Genomic DNA, 12,991 nt, shown 5'->3' on the forward strand with positions numbered 1-12,991 from the left:
GGGAGTCCAAAGGAAGGTGGAGAAGAGGGCTGTGGCAGGGGGAAGGTCGCTCCCCCTCTAACAAAGAGACCAGCTGCCCTTGGAGCCAAACCGAAGCAGCCGTCTTTCTGCCCCACTCAGACTCCTGGGAGGGAGGTCATCCAAGAAAGCCAGTTGCCAGCAGATTGAGAGCTGAGACCAGAAGGCCTTTCTTTGCACGGCCCATTGCTGACCTGTAGGACTCATTCCCACAGAAAGGGGTGATGGTCGCTGAAAGAGGTCAGGTCCGTCGTCAATGTAGGACTGGTTTGTGGGCACTGTCAGCCTCGGGATCTCTAGTTCAGCACATGTTAAAGGCAGTTGCGCTGGCTGGGGAATTCTGGGAATTGAAGTCCTCAGATCTTGAAGTTTGGAGACCCGACATAACTTACGTATCATTCAGGCTGCCCCCAGATGGGCCCTCAATCTGAGAAATGATGATTACAGTAATGACACCACTTCCTTCAAGCCAGTCTCCCATGAGACTAATGGCTGCCTTCCTACCCACTTCGGAGGGATGCCATGGCACAAGTGGTGTTGGTAATTGGCCTCCCCAAGGGGCTCCCTGGTGCCCGTGTTGCCCTCTGTCCCACCAGAGGCCCAGCCTAGAATGGGTGCTTGGCCAAGAGTTGGACTGGCCTCTGTGACCAGAGAGCGGGGAGGCCCCCCTGGGCACTTGGGCCTTTGCAGGGAGGGAGGGGGGGTCAGAGCTAGGAGGGAGCTGGCCAGGGAGGGAGGGCAGCCGGTCAGGGTTCTGCTGAAACCTCGGGCGGAGGGGGGGATACAGAGCCAGGGAGCATCTCGGACCAATGAGCAATTAGCAATAATGTTTGATTGTTTTTATTAATGTTATTAATGGAGGAATTGGGATTTTATTTGGGGCCATAATAATACATAATAAATGCCTTATAAAAGAAAACCAATAAAGCCCATTTCCATCAGCTGCCTTTGGGAGCCAAATGTTCCTGAGCATCTGAAGGTGCTTAGAGGGGCCGCTGTTGTCTCTCACAGGGAGGAGACCCCCACCCAACCCAATCCCACCCTCACCCCCAACCCTGGGCCTTAAGCTGGAAGGTTTCCCTTGGGGATCCAGCAAGTGTTTTAACTGGGTGAAAGCTCCAGCCCTCCCCTGGAGAATTGCTACCTGCAGGATCCCAGGAGGGGCTCTTTGGGCAGCCAGGGAGTACCTCCCCCTCTCTCCAGGGAGGCTGAAGAAGGCTGGGTCCCTTCCGGGGGCTGTGCATTTTCCCCAGACTGGGAATCCACACAGGGCTTGAGCCGAAGGGGATTCAGCTGTTAATGACCTCCATTGTTGGGCACAGCTACTGATTCCTCCCCCAGGACAGAGCTTCCCCTCGGCTCTAAAAGGGCCACTTTTAGCCAGAATCCTCATCGCCTTGAGCAGCCCCCTCCCTCCCCACCCGCCCTCCAGGGAAGCTTAATGGCCCCTAAGAATCCTGGGTACTTCTCGCCCTCCCCCTGATGAGCTCAAGATTAATGATTACATTTACTGGCCCATTCACGGAAACTGGATAATTATCTAGAAGACAAAGATAAGTGACCCATTGAAACAAAGCAAGAAATAATTAGTTCAGGAAACTTTCTTCCGGCAATGTGATGTGAAATCATATCCAGAGATTTCATAAATTACGATGTTATTCCTTTCTTTACACTGGCCTTCTAATTGCGCTGAGCAACTAAGCGATGGCCCGCAATGCAAATTCTGGAAAGGCTTTTTGCAAAACTAACAAGGCAATGAGGAAGCTTCACACTTCAGCCAAGATTATCTGTGCTTTGTGGTCATAGCCTCTTCATGACCATGAGATAAGCTTGCATGGAACAGTCTTTAAGGTGATTGCTGGTCTGATGTAATTACGGCCAAGGGGCCATCAGCCTCCTGCAGCCGCCTGGACCTTTAGCCACCTTTAGTCCTGGAATCAGGACCTTTGGTGTCAATTGGGTGTGTCCCTTTCCCCAAACTTCCCTCCCTCACAGCTGTGTCTGGCCTAATCTCTGCAGCAGTTTCTCCTGCCTCTCTTCCAAGCGTTGGTCTTTGAGAGCACAGCCCCCCACCCACCCCTTTGGCCGAAAGCAGAGGCCTGCAACGGCTCCCCCAATTGGCTTCCCTGCTTGGCCTTCTCCAGTCCACTCAGTTGGCCACAGGTGGACTCAGCCCCTTCCCCAGCTGGAGAAGACGGGGTCGGCTGCATGCCTATTCCTCTGAGCCCTGGCAAGGCAGGGGCCCTCTCTGGGGGCTGCCCAGCAAAGGGACCCCTGTGCCTATCTGGCTGACTTCATGTGGGGGGGGGAGTTGCTTTCCGGAACTTCAATCCAGGGTGAGGGATCCTGCCCTGAGTGGAGGGGGAGGGGCTGGCCTTGCCTGCCAGGTGAAACCTTTCAGGTGCCGAAAGAATGACGGCCCATTTGATGCCCTGGTTAAGACACCAGGCTAGAAACGGGGACCGGGTTCTAATCCCATCTAGACACAAACCCAGCTGGGCGTCTCTGGGCCAGTCTGTCTCACAGCCCTGGGAGCAGGATTCAGGGCAAACCCCCTCAAAAACCCTTCCCAAGGAAAGTGCACACACACACACACACACACACACACACACACACACACACACAGAATGTTGTTCCTCAGGTGTCTTCTCTGCAGGTTCCGTGTTCTCTCTTCCTTCCGTCTCTTTTCCCAACACGTCATATGCAATTTTCTGATTTGTTTTGTTGTTCCCGTTGCTGAGAGGTTTTGCTAAACTGGGGTGCCCACATAGGACCCCTGTGCGTGAGGCAAGGCAGGCCAGAGGGAGGTCAGATCCTCTGTTTCGAGGGGGGCTTTGGGGCAGGAGCCTCCCCCTGAGAGCAACCCAGAATCCCTCCACAAGTGCTGTTTTCGAGTCAAGCATCCTTCCAAAGTGGGACCTTCACAAAATTTATTTTCCTGCGTTCAGAATTTTGTTCTTGCCTTTCAAGAGAGTCCACCTCATCCAAGGAAGCAGTTAAAGGGTTGGTGAGCACCCAGGACCCCTTTCCCAGAATGTTATGCAGTTACTGGGGGGAGGGGGAGTCAAGTGAAATACCCGCCCGCTTACTCCCCGAGACTCCTGTCGTGGAGGTGGCAAGGATAGACCCTCCATGCCTGAAAGGGGCCCTTGGGGGGCAGGGGCCGTGATTGGGCCCTGGGCATTTTCCTGGCCCGGTGGGACAAGTACCCATGGGGCTCCCTTTATGGTTTTGCAGTGAGCAGGGCCAGGAAAATGCCCAGGGCCCAATCACGGCCCCTGCCCCCCAAGGGCCCCCTGGACCAAAAGAGAGTCTGAAGAGGGGAGGGGAGGACGTTCTCTGAAGGCCAAGACTTCCCCCTGGTCAGAGGCCTTTTGGAGTGCTGAGCTGGTCCAGGAAGCCGCCTGCCCTTGCCCAAAAGATGCACCTGGGGCCCTCTGGGCTCCACCCCTCAGTTCCGCAGGGCAGTGGCCTTGGATTCGGGTCCTGTGGTGCACGCCAAGTGGGCCAGGCCACCTAAGCCCAGGGTGCCCAGGGAGGGGACCCTGAATGCCAGCAGCTCTTCCCCGGCACCATCCTCTGGGCTGCCCTGCCTTCTTCCATCTGCACGCCCTATGCATTCTAACCCTAACCCCTCCCCAGCCACAGAATCAGGAAAGCCCTGGGTTGGCCAAGGAACCTGGGACAGGCCCACTCTGGCCCAGGTGGGCATCAGCAAGTGGGCCAGCTCTCTGCTCAGCTGCGCTGGCCTTGAGGGGCTGCCTGAGCTGGTCCCTCTGAAGCAGCTGGCCATCCTCCCTCCCTGGCAGCCCCGGCTGAGAGTGGGGTATGGGGAGGGGGGGGGAGACCACTAGCATGTGGGTGTCTTCCACAAACACTAGGATGGAAGGAAGCAATTTCCCCCCCCCCTACACAGAGGGCAACGGTTCTCCCCGGCCCTTTGATAGGTGTGAGGTGGGGGGGGGAGCTGTGCTGGGCCCCATCCTGGGACAAACAAATCTGTTTGCTTTCCTGGGGGGGGGGGGAGCTCTTTGGGAGAGCTGTTCTCGGGCAAGCATGTTTAACCACTTTATGGGGTCTTATTTGCAGAGCTGCCTCTGCAGGCTCCTTTGAAATGGGATGGGGGGGATTCTGCAGCTGCTCCCCAACCTACTCTCTGGGATGCAAGTGGGGGGGGGGGGCAAGTCAGCCTTTCTGAGTGGCTGTGTGCCTTGATGAGAGCCAGGCTGGCTGCAGCCCCTGCCTCCTCTCAGGATAAGCCCAATCAGGCTCTGAGAGCTGTTTGGGGGCCTTTTCCAGATCACAGGCCAAAGAAGCTTCAGCTGTAAGCCCCCAAGCAGTCCATCTAGGTCAGACCAAGGCAGTCCTCCCCCCCCCCCGCATAAGGGTATGTTAGGAAGAGGCAGAGGCCTCCTGCTGACCAGGAGCTCCTGCCCTGGATAGGGCCAGGCCTCTGCTCAGAAGAGGGGTCTGCTCTGCCCCCCAATTCTGGAGCCTGAGCTGCTTCTATGCTGCACTGTCAGAATTCAGAGTGGCATCGGCCGAGAGAGGCCCCTCCAGGGCAGACGTTGCCCCCTTCTCTCCTCTTTAGAGCCAGCATCCTTCTCTGAGGGGGGGGTCTTGGTTGGACCCCCTGGCAGTGGAAGCCGGCCTTTGACTGCCCCCCTTCCTGATGCTGTGCAGGCCTCCTGCCACATCCTGTCCCCTTGAGCTTTATCAGCCTCGCTGAGCCCCTCCTGGGCCCCCTGGCTGCCTGGCCCCCAAAACGACATCCCAACGGCCCCTGAAGAGGGAAGCACCTTCCGGCCCTTTCAGGCCACTGCTAATCCCAGAGGGACAAAGGGCGGCTGGGCTGGGGCTGCTGCTGGTCACCCCCTCCATCTCCCCACCTGGCTCCCACCCTCAGCTAATCCCATTGGCCTCTTTCCCTGCCACTTTGATGAGGAGGATTACACTGCCCAGGCATTGTCCTACTGGGGGCCGGGCACTTCCTCGGGCTTCAGGATTAGCAGAGCCCTGCATGCCAAACCCACCAAGGGGTGCACATGCGGGGGGAGAGGAGCTCCGGACAGGACCCCAGGCTCAGCTGCAGCCGTCGCAGCCATGAGAGCCAGAGAGGGGAAACCTCAGGGGCCACGTGGAAAGACCCTCCCAAGAGCTCCGCATGGAGGGTGCTCCCCTGTCCTGCCCCAGCCAGCCCTGATCCCTCCTTCCTTCTGGAGATGGGCAGGTTTTCTCTCCCACTTTTGAACCCTCCTGAAGGGCAATCCGAGGCTGCTCCTGGCCCTCTTCTCAGGGTCCCTCCAGACTTCAAAGGCAGGAGAAGAGCCGCACGTCCTTTGGCTTCTTGCAGCCTCACTCGGGCTCTCCTCCAGCAACACAGAAGAGCAAAATGATGGGAGAAGGGCCCCGATTCCCCCCTTCCTTCTCTCTGCCTTTTCTGCCCATCCAGAAGTCTCTCGGGCTACCTCTGTTGCAAGGTTCTGTCAGCAGATTCTTCCCAAAACGCTCATCTCCTCCGAAAGGCTCTCTGGGAAACTGGGGTGGGACGCTTCCACCACCCTGTCCCCTGGGGTGGAGAATTCCATTGATCAAGTTGGTTGTCCTGGCTGCATTCTTCCTCCTGCCTCCCAAGGTGAGTCTCACCCCAGGTGGGCTTTCAGTGGCCAAGCTGGGCTGCCAAATGAATTTCACTGCTTCCAACTTTGGGTGTTATAAAATATATCGGGAATGGAGCAATTTCTCACGTGTCCTTCTGTTGGTGTAGCAGACAAAACAAGTGTGAACCCATCTCCTTCCTGGCTTGTCCCTTTGGAGAGAGAGGTTTAGAAAATGCCTCCCCCCAACTCTCCCCCCTCCTCTCAACCCCCTTATCTCCAGATGCAAGTGAATGCAAGTGAATTGGACCAGAGGGAAAAATGCTGACTTTGAATGGATTTGACCCTCTTTGACACACAGACACACGGACACTCCAGCTGGGTTTCTTCCAGGAACTTTGTTTCCTCACGTTCCACTTGGGAAGGGAGGCTCCTTCAGGAAGAGCCCTGGGAATCACATACACACACACAGGCCCTTTGGCAAGTAATCTTGTTTCGTGCTTAATCAGTTCCGCTTCTTAATTCCTGACTGGAAGATCCCATAAAAGTGCCTGCACAACTACTGAGGGAGACAGGAAGATCCCATCTGCTCCTCCTGAAATAGGATCAGCAGTCCCCCACCCACCCACCCCAATGTGGGCAGTGCACCATGGAAGCCCCTGTGCTGGGCCTCAAATTCTGAACTGCCTTTCATGCCCCAAGCATAGAGTTGAATCCGTGGAGTATTCCAAGGGGGGAAAAGGAACAGGAACTGTGGAGAGGGACAGCCTCACGCTCCTCACCCAAAAAACCCTCTTTGCATTCTCAGCCAGGAAGGCCTGGGCACCAGCGAGCCCTCTGTGACCCAGGGCCGCCCCTGGGAGAATCCGGACATTGCAAGGAGGAGTCCTTGATGCTCTCTCAGGCGGAGTGTTTGCTTCCAGCGCTTTCATCACCCAAGGGGGAACACTGAAGCTGCGGGGAGGGGGGAGGCAATTGGCGGTGCGGGGGGGGGAGACGGGACATAACTGAGGTGTATAAAGCCATACAGGTCCTGGACAGAGTGGACAGCTTTGCTCCCTCTGGCCAGAGACTAGGATGAAGGGGGGGGGGGAGGATTAACCTCACGCCTGGCTGTAACATTGCCCAATCAGGCCTGTGTATAATGCCCAATAAATCCCCTCCCCGACAGTTTCAGAGGAGGCTTGGCTCTGTTGGCATGTGGCAAAGGCTGATGTGCTTGAGGCCATGGCACCCAGGCTGAGAAGGGCTCCCTCCAGCCTCCTCCTGGGCAAGGATCAGCGCTTGCCCCTGCCCCTCCCGGACTCCAACCTGGGCAGGAGAACCCATGGCTGCTTAGAGGGGGGTCCAGGGCCCTGGGGGGGAGAGACCAACCCAGCCCCTCTGCCTTCTGGACAATGGCTCCAGGAGCTGGGACAGGCCTCCCCATGGCTCCCTTGCTGGCTCTCCTGCTTGGTCCTTTCTTACATGTCTAGGACCATGCCAGGGTGTGCCCCAAAGAACTGGGAGCCTCCTGTTTTGGCAAGAACCAGCTGTGGACTAGGGAGCTGAGCCCAACCCTGGATCAGTCCTCTAGTTAGGGAGCCTGAGTTGGCCACCCACAGGGCATTGAGGAAACCATTTTCTCTTCTTTAGCCCCCACCCGCACCCCACCCAAGAGCCTTCCCAGGAACTGCTTTGGTCAGCCCCTACCAACCGGAGAAGGGACCCGCAGGGACAGGGAAGCTGGAGGGGCTGGAGGCCGCTTTCTGCAGGTCACTTCCAGAGGAGCCTCCATCAGCAGGAGGAATGGCAGCCACATTTTTGGGAGGGTGGTGCAGACCTGTGGGGGAGGGGAGGCATTGGCTTGCAGCCCTGTAGGCCCAGACATGGCAATCCACAAAGCTGGACAGGCCCAGGCATGCTGATGAAGGTCATTGTCCATGCTAATTGCTGCCCTCGAGGGCCTGGAGACTGACCTTCCCCCCACTCCCCCCCCCCATCTGTAGAATTTCAGTTTTTCTTACAAGTAGGATGAGCATCCTGGGAAGATAGCGTAGTAATCAATCCATTTTCAATTCATTCATTAATGAATGACACTTCAATAGCGACTCTGGGCAGTGTAGGTAATAGGACAATCAAAATACATTAAAATGGTTAAAACAGATAATTTAAAAGATAAAAACAAAGAAACAAAGCAGTGTCAATATTCACCAAAAGTGGATTCTGTTAGCTCTCATAATTCTGTTTCTGGTGCTGAAGGAAGACCCCCCCTTCCCCCAGCATGGCAGGGGATGCAAAAGGAGAAATGCAACTTAATACACAAAGGTAGGGAAATGGGGGGGGGGACCTCACCTGGTGGTCTCCTGGCTCTCCGAAGGGCCTCCTTTGGCAGCACGATGGGAGCTATGCCGCCCCCCCCCCAATCTTCTGGCCCAAAGAGAGCCTGCCTTGGAGATCACAGCAGCCAAAGAGCTCTCTTCTGCTGCTTTGTCCTCCTTTGTGGGGGGCTATCTCCTCACCCATCAGTCTGACCCCCCAAAACCCCAGGCACTACCTCCTCTGGCTAACTCCCCAGTGGAAAACATCCAGGGGGTGCAGACAACGTTCTTTGATCAAGAGACTCCTCTAACCCCATTTTGCCCCTAGAGCTGAAGACGGTGTAGGCGGCCTTCGCTGCAAGTTTATCCTACTAACAGCCCTGTGAAGCAGGCTGGGCAGAGGGGAAACGGCTCAAGACCACCGGTTACATTCTGGGACTGGGGGATCCCAGCACCAGACTCCCTGCCCTAACCCAGGCCGGCGACGGGTCACGGGGCAGCCTTGGCGGCTGGCTCCGGTGCTGCGGACAGCCTGGCTCGGCGCCAGGGCCGGCGGTTGCGCTGCCCCTCTAGCCCCGTTAGCCGCGGCGCTCCTTCGTGGGCTGCGGGGGAAACGGGGATTCTCACTGGGAAATGTCGCCCTCGGCGGAAGAACGGCCGAGGCAGGGGCGCCTTTGCGGGGATGGCGGTCCTCTCCTTGCGAGGGGACTTCTGGAGACCCCCCCCCCTCCCACCGCCAGGTCTCCAGGAGGGGAAAGCATTTCCTGGTTCTGCCCCCATTAACATTCCAAGCACCTTGGGAAGAGATGAAAGCCGAGGGGCGGCGGCAGCCCCTCCGCCCGCCAGATGTGATTATTATGGGCTGCCCGAAAGGAGGGCTCCTTTTCTGCGGCAGGACAAAGCGCCTGGCCACTTCAAAGGTTCCTAATTGATGCTAATGACTATTAGATGGAACGGGGCCTTCTTTCGTGGGGGGGGGGGCAGCTTTTTACAGTCCCTGCTCCACAAAGGGCTCCTTCCTCCATCCTTCTCCCGCCGGGCTTTTCAGAAAAGGGGGCCCTCCTATGGTTCCCCCCTCCCCGTTTGCACTAGACATCCTGCAGGTTCATTTCACTTCTTTAGCCCTGAGAATTTCACACCTTCCGTGCCCCCTTTCTCCGCCCCGCCCCCCCCCCTCCGCAAGGGAAAAGGCTGGCAATGCCTACATCTCACTTCGAGAAGGCGGTAAACGCCCCCCCCCCGGTGTTTGTGAAAAGAAGAAACTCTGCCAGCATGATTCCCCCACCGCCCCCTTCCCCCGGACCTCGCAGTATCCCAAAGTCCCCATATCTCCGGAGAGCCTCCCAGCTTAAGCAGAGATTGATGGACCCCCATGGCCTTCCTTCCGTGGGCAGTCTGTGGGGTGACTGGGCCTACAGGAAGCCCCTGCTTTGGTTGAACACCGGGGTATCCCCTCCAGGCCACGCTGGCCGCAGTACGTGGACTGGCACCCTTTCAATCCTCCCTGCCGTGGCATTCCTTCCATGCTGGCATCCAACTTCTGTAAGAGAGATTGGCTCCGCTGGACAGTCCACAACTAGTGAGCCCTAACAGTCTCAGAAAAGCTATGCAGGACTGGAGACCACTAGGAGATCCCAGGCTAGACTCACCTTCGCATTTTTTGTGGAAAACCATAAGGCCCCTGGGGTCACAAGGAGTTGGTGCCTCTTTCACCTAGGAGTCCTGCACCCCCACCAAGATTGGGCCACAGACCCCACTCGGGGCAAAGGGGCTTTTTCAGTGGTGGCCCCCTCCCCCTGAAAAGGCACCTTGGCCACCTGCCTTTATTGGCGCGGACAGAAGGTGGGAGGGGCCAGAATCCACTAAATCATTTTGCTTTGTGGGTCTGAACTCTGAAGGATTCGGAATCCGTCCATAACGCTGAAAATGAATGAAAAATGGATGGACGGAAGGACTTTGGGTTGCCCCAAGACTGCGGAAGCCTCCGGGGGTCACCCTGATTCACGAGCCCCCACCCCCAACAAGTCCGAAGGCCGCCGGTCCGAAGGCCGCCAGCCAAGTGCGCCGGGGAGGCGGAAAAGAAGGAGGGATCTCCGGTTCTCCGCCGGGCACTGCCAGTGTTTGACACCGCTTCAGGCTGGGACTCGGAGCGCCGTCTTCGGAGTCTCCACCCGCGCTAACCTCCGGGCTCCGGGGCCCCTGCGGCCCCTCCTCCTTGCCCTTCTCTTCCCAGCACCGCTGGGCAAGGCCGCCTTTCGGCTCGCCCGGAGAGAGCCCGCAGCCTCAGCCGCGAAAAGCCGGGGGCTCGGTCACCGCGTTCCCGCCCGACGGCTCTCCTGTACCGGGGCGGTCCGGGACCGCGCAGCTTTGGGCAGGCCGGCCGGGCCACGCCCTCCGGCCTTGAGCGAGCCTGCCCCGCAGCCCTATAAGGCCCTCGCGCCCCCGCCCCGCCGCAGACTCTGCGCCCCGTCCGAGGATGCTGCGCAACCCGCCGCCGGATCCCGCCGCCGCCCCGCCCCGCCGGCCCCAGCAGCCGCTGCCGCCCTCCAAGGCCAGGAACCGCTTCGACATCGAGTCGCTGCTAGCCAAGTCGGAGCCGCCCCGTCGGGAGTCGCCGGTTCCCGGTACCTGGGCCGCCGCCTCTGCCTCTGCCTCGCCTGCGCTGCACTTCGGCTGCCTGGCGGCGACGCTGCGTTTCCCGGCCGTGTATTTGGCCGCGCAGCAGCCCTTCCTCTCCGCCCCGACCTGCCGTTGCGCCGCCCCCGCCTGCAAGAGGCCAGGTGAGGAAGCCGCCCGCCCGGTCTGCGCACGGAGGGAGCCCGAGGCCCGTCCGTCGAGGTCATTCCTAAGCCCGCGAGGTAGACTGTGGGTGAATTTGGAGGCTCCACGGCCTTCTAGAGCCCGCTCCACCTGTCCCTTCACGGGAGCCTCCTTAGGGAGCGTCCAGGCAGAGGCTTCTGGATCGGGCTCAGCCGCGCATCTCCCGCCGCCAGACGGCAGGTTTTGCCACTGATGGATGCTGAGAAGGGAGGCTGGGAAGGAGGGTGCGCGGAGTGGTTGCGATCCAGCGTCCAGCAGGAAAGGAGGCCGAAGTAAGTCCGCCCTTTGTGGCCAGGAGGAGCTCCAGGAAAGGCCGTCGGGGTGCCTTTCCCGGAAGAGCCCCGGCAAGGAGAAGCTCCTGCGGGGCAAGGGATGCCCTCCGCTCTCCCTCCTGGCCCCGGGTCAACCCCCGGCTCCTCTCGCAATGGCAGGCCTGGAATTCTTGCGCTGCCCGGGCTCCTTGGGGCCGGCCCTTCCCTGGAGACCCGGAGGCCCCTGCAAGCTGAAGCGAGTCCGCACCGTCTTCACCCCAGAGCAGCTGGAGCGCCTGGAGAAAGAGTTCCTGAAGCAGCAGTACCTGGTTGGCTCCGAGCGCCTGGACCTGGCAGCTGCCCTGCAGCTCACGGAGACCCAGGTAGGGAGCCCCCCTCCCCTGAGAGACCCAGGGAAGGAGCAGAATAACGGCTCTTTGATGGGGGCTCAAAGTCCTGTGAATATTCAGGAGGCTCCCTCTGTCTCCAGAGCTGTGTCTGGACCTGGATACGAATGTCCTGTTCCCATCTTTTGCTTCCTTTCCTCAGTGAGGTCTAGAAGCACACTTTGCTGTTCCTTTCTAGTAAGTGGGGTATCTGTGGGCCTCCAGGTGTTGCTGAGCCCCCTTCCAGCAGCCCAGCCAGGCAGGGGACTGCTTGGGCTTCAGGGCTCCCTCTTGCTCTCGTTTCAGGTCAAGGTCTGGTTCCAGAACCGCAGAATCAAATGGCGCAAGCAGAGCCTGGAGCAGAAGGCGGCCAAGCTCTCCTCGCAGTTCGGGGTGACACGGGTGGCCCCTTCTGGCCCGCTGGACGGACAGGATAGTGACAGGGAGGAGGAGCTCAATGTGGACCTTTAGCCTCACCTCCTGCCCAGAGGATCTTTGCAAGCCAGGCCCCTCGGGTGGGTGGGGATGGCGGCCCCTCCTGCCCGCTGGAAGAAACCAGAAGGTCAGTGCAGGTGGAGACCCGGAGGAGAAGGCCCTGCCTGGCTCTGTTGGGTGGGGGAATGGCACAGTCTCGGCCTCTGGTTGCCCAGCTGCAGCTGAAGGGGAACTGGGTCTGCTAAGCTGCCTTCTGGAAGCCTGCCTCGATACGCTGAATGCCCCCCTCACCCCATGTCTGGTTTCCAGCCTGGCCCCTGCTCTGCCCCAGAAGCTGCAGGCGAGCCCCATTGTCCCCTCTGGCTTGCCATCTCCAGCTGTGATGGAGCCAGTGGATTCCTTCTTGGGGCCCCTTGGGGCCCCCTGCCTGCCTCCCAGTGGCGGCCTACGGTTGTGCTCCACCCATGACTTTGATTTAATTAAAAGGGAAAAGCCCTCGAACAATCCATCCCCCCCCCCCCGCAGACAGTCCTGGGCCTTGGGAAGGGGGATATCCTTGCCCAGCCCCACAGGGACCGGTGTTGCCTGCCCCCCCAATTGTGGGGGGGTTTAATAAAGAAAGGGAACCAGGCCTGTGTCCTCGTCCGTCATGGGAGGAAGCTCTTCACCTTCCCAGCTCAGCTCTGGGTCAGCCTCCGTGGGGCAGGCCCTGTCTCTCTGCACCAGTCATGAGGAGTGGGGGTCATTGCCAGACCCCTCCCCACAGCTCCTATGGGGTGCCCATCCCAGACAGGGAAGGGCCAGGGGAAAGAAGCACTGACTGTGGGGGAGCCCTTGTTGTCAGGAAGCAAGCTATGGGGGAGTCTGTGCCCCTTCCCCATCTCTGGCTGCCCTCCACGTGAAGGCTCTGCTCCCCCTTGGCAGCTGGCCAAGAGGACTCTCACTCATTAACACTCTCTGAGCCGAAGCTGCTGTGGACAGGAGGCGCCCGATGGTCAAGGCCTTCCCACCGATTCTGCTGCTGGACTTGGAAGGGAGGAAGAGGAGAAGAGCTGTGCGTCATTGATGCTACTCTCCCATCTCAGGGAAACGGAGGCTGCCTCTTTTGCTTCCTGCCAGATTCTTGTAAATAGCTCTTTACACTTATTTATTTATGTAGGACTGGCTGTATTTTAATGAAGCTG

General features: G+C 58.9%; 1 protein-coding gene across 1 annotated transcript; it reads left to right on the forward strand.

Moving 5' to 3' along the window:
* Window positions 1–9,841: 9,841 nt before the first annotated feature.
* On the forward strand, window positions 9,842–12,332 carry LOC309395769 (homeobox protein not2-like; the record flags this gene model as incomplete). The annotated part of the gene is made up of 4 exons (XM_081960302.1): window positions 9,842–10,253; window positions 10,372–10,695; window positions 11,167–11,369; window positions 11,679–12,332. The coding sequence occupies 4 exons, from the start codon at window positions 9,842–9,844 to the stop codon at window positions 11,841–11,843; spliced, it is 1,104 nt and encodes a 367-aa protein (XP_081816428.1). The 3' UTR covers window positions 11,844–12,332.
* Between the last annotated feature and the right edge of the window lie 659 nt (window positions 12,333–12,991).

Source organism: Natrix helvetica (assembly GCF_964273705.1).
Source record: "Natrix helvetica genome assembly, chromosome: 7".
NCBI lineage: Eukaryota > Metazoa > Chordata > Lepidosauria > Squamata > Natricidae > Natrix > Natrix helvetica.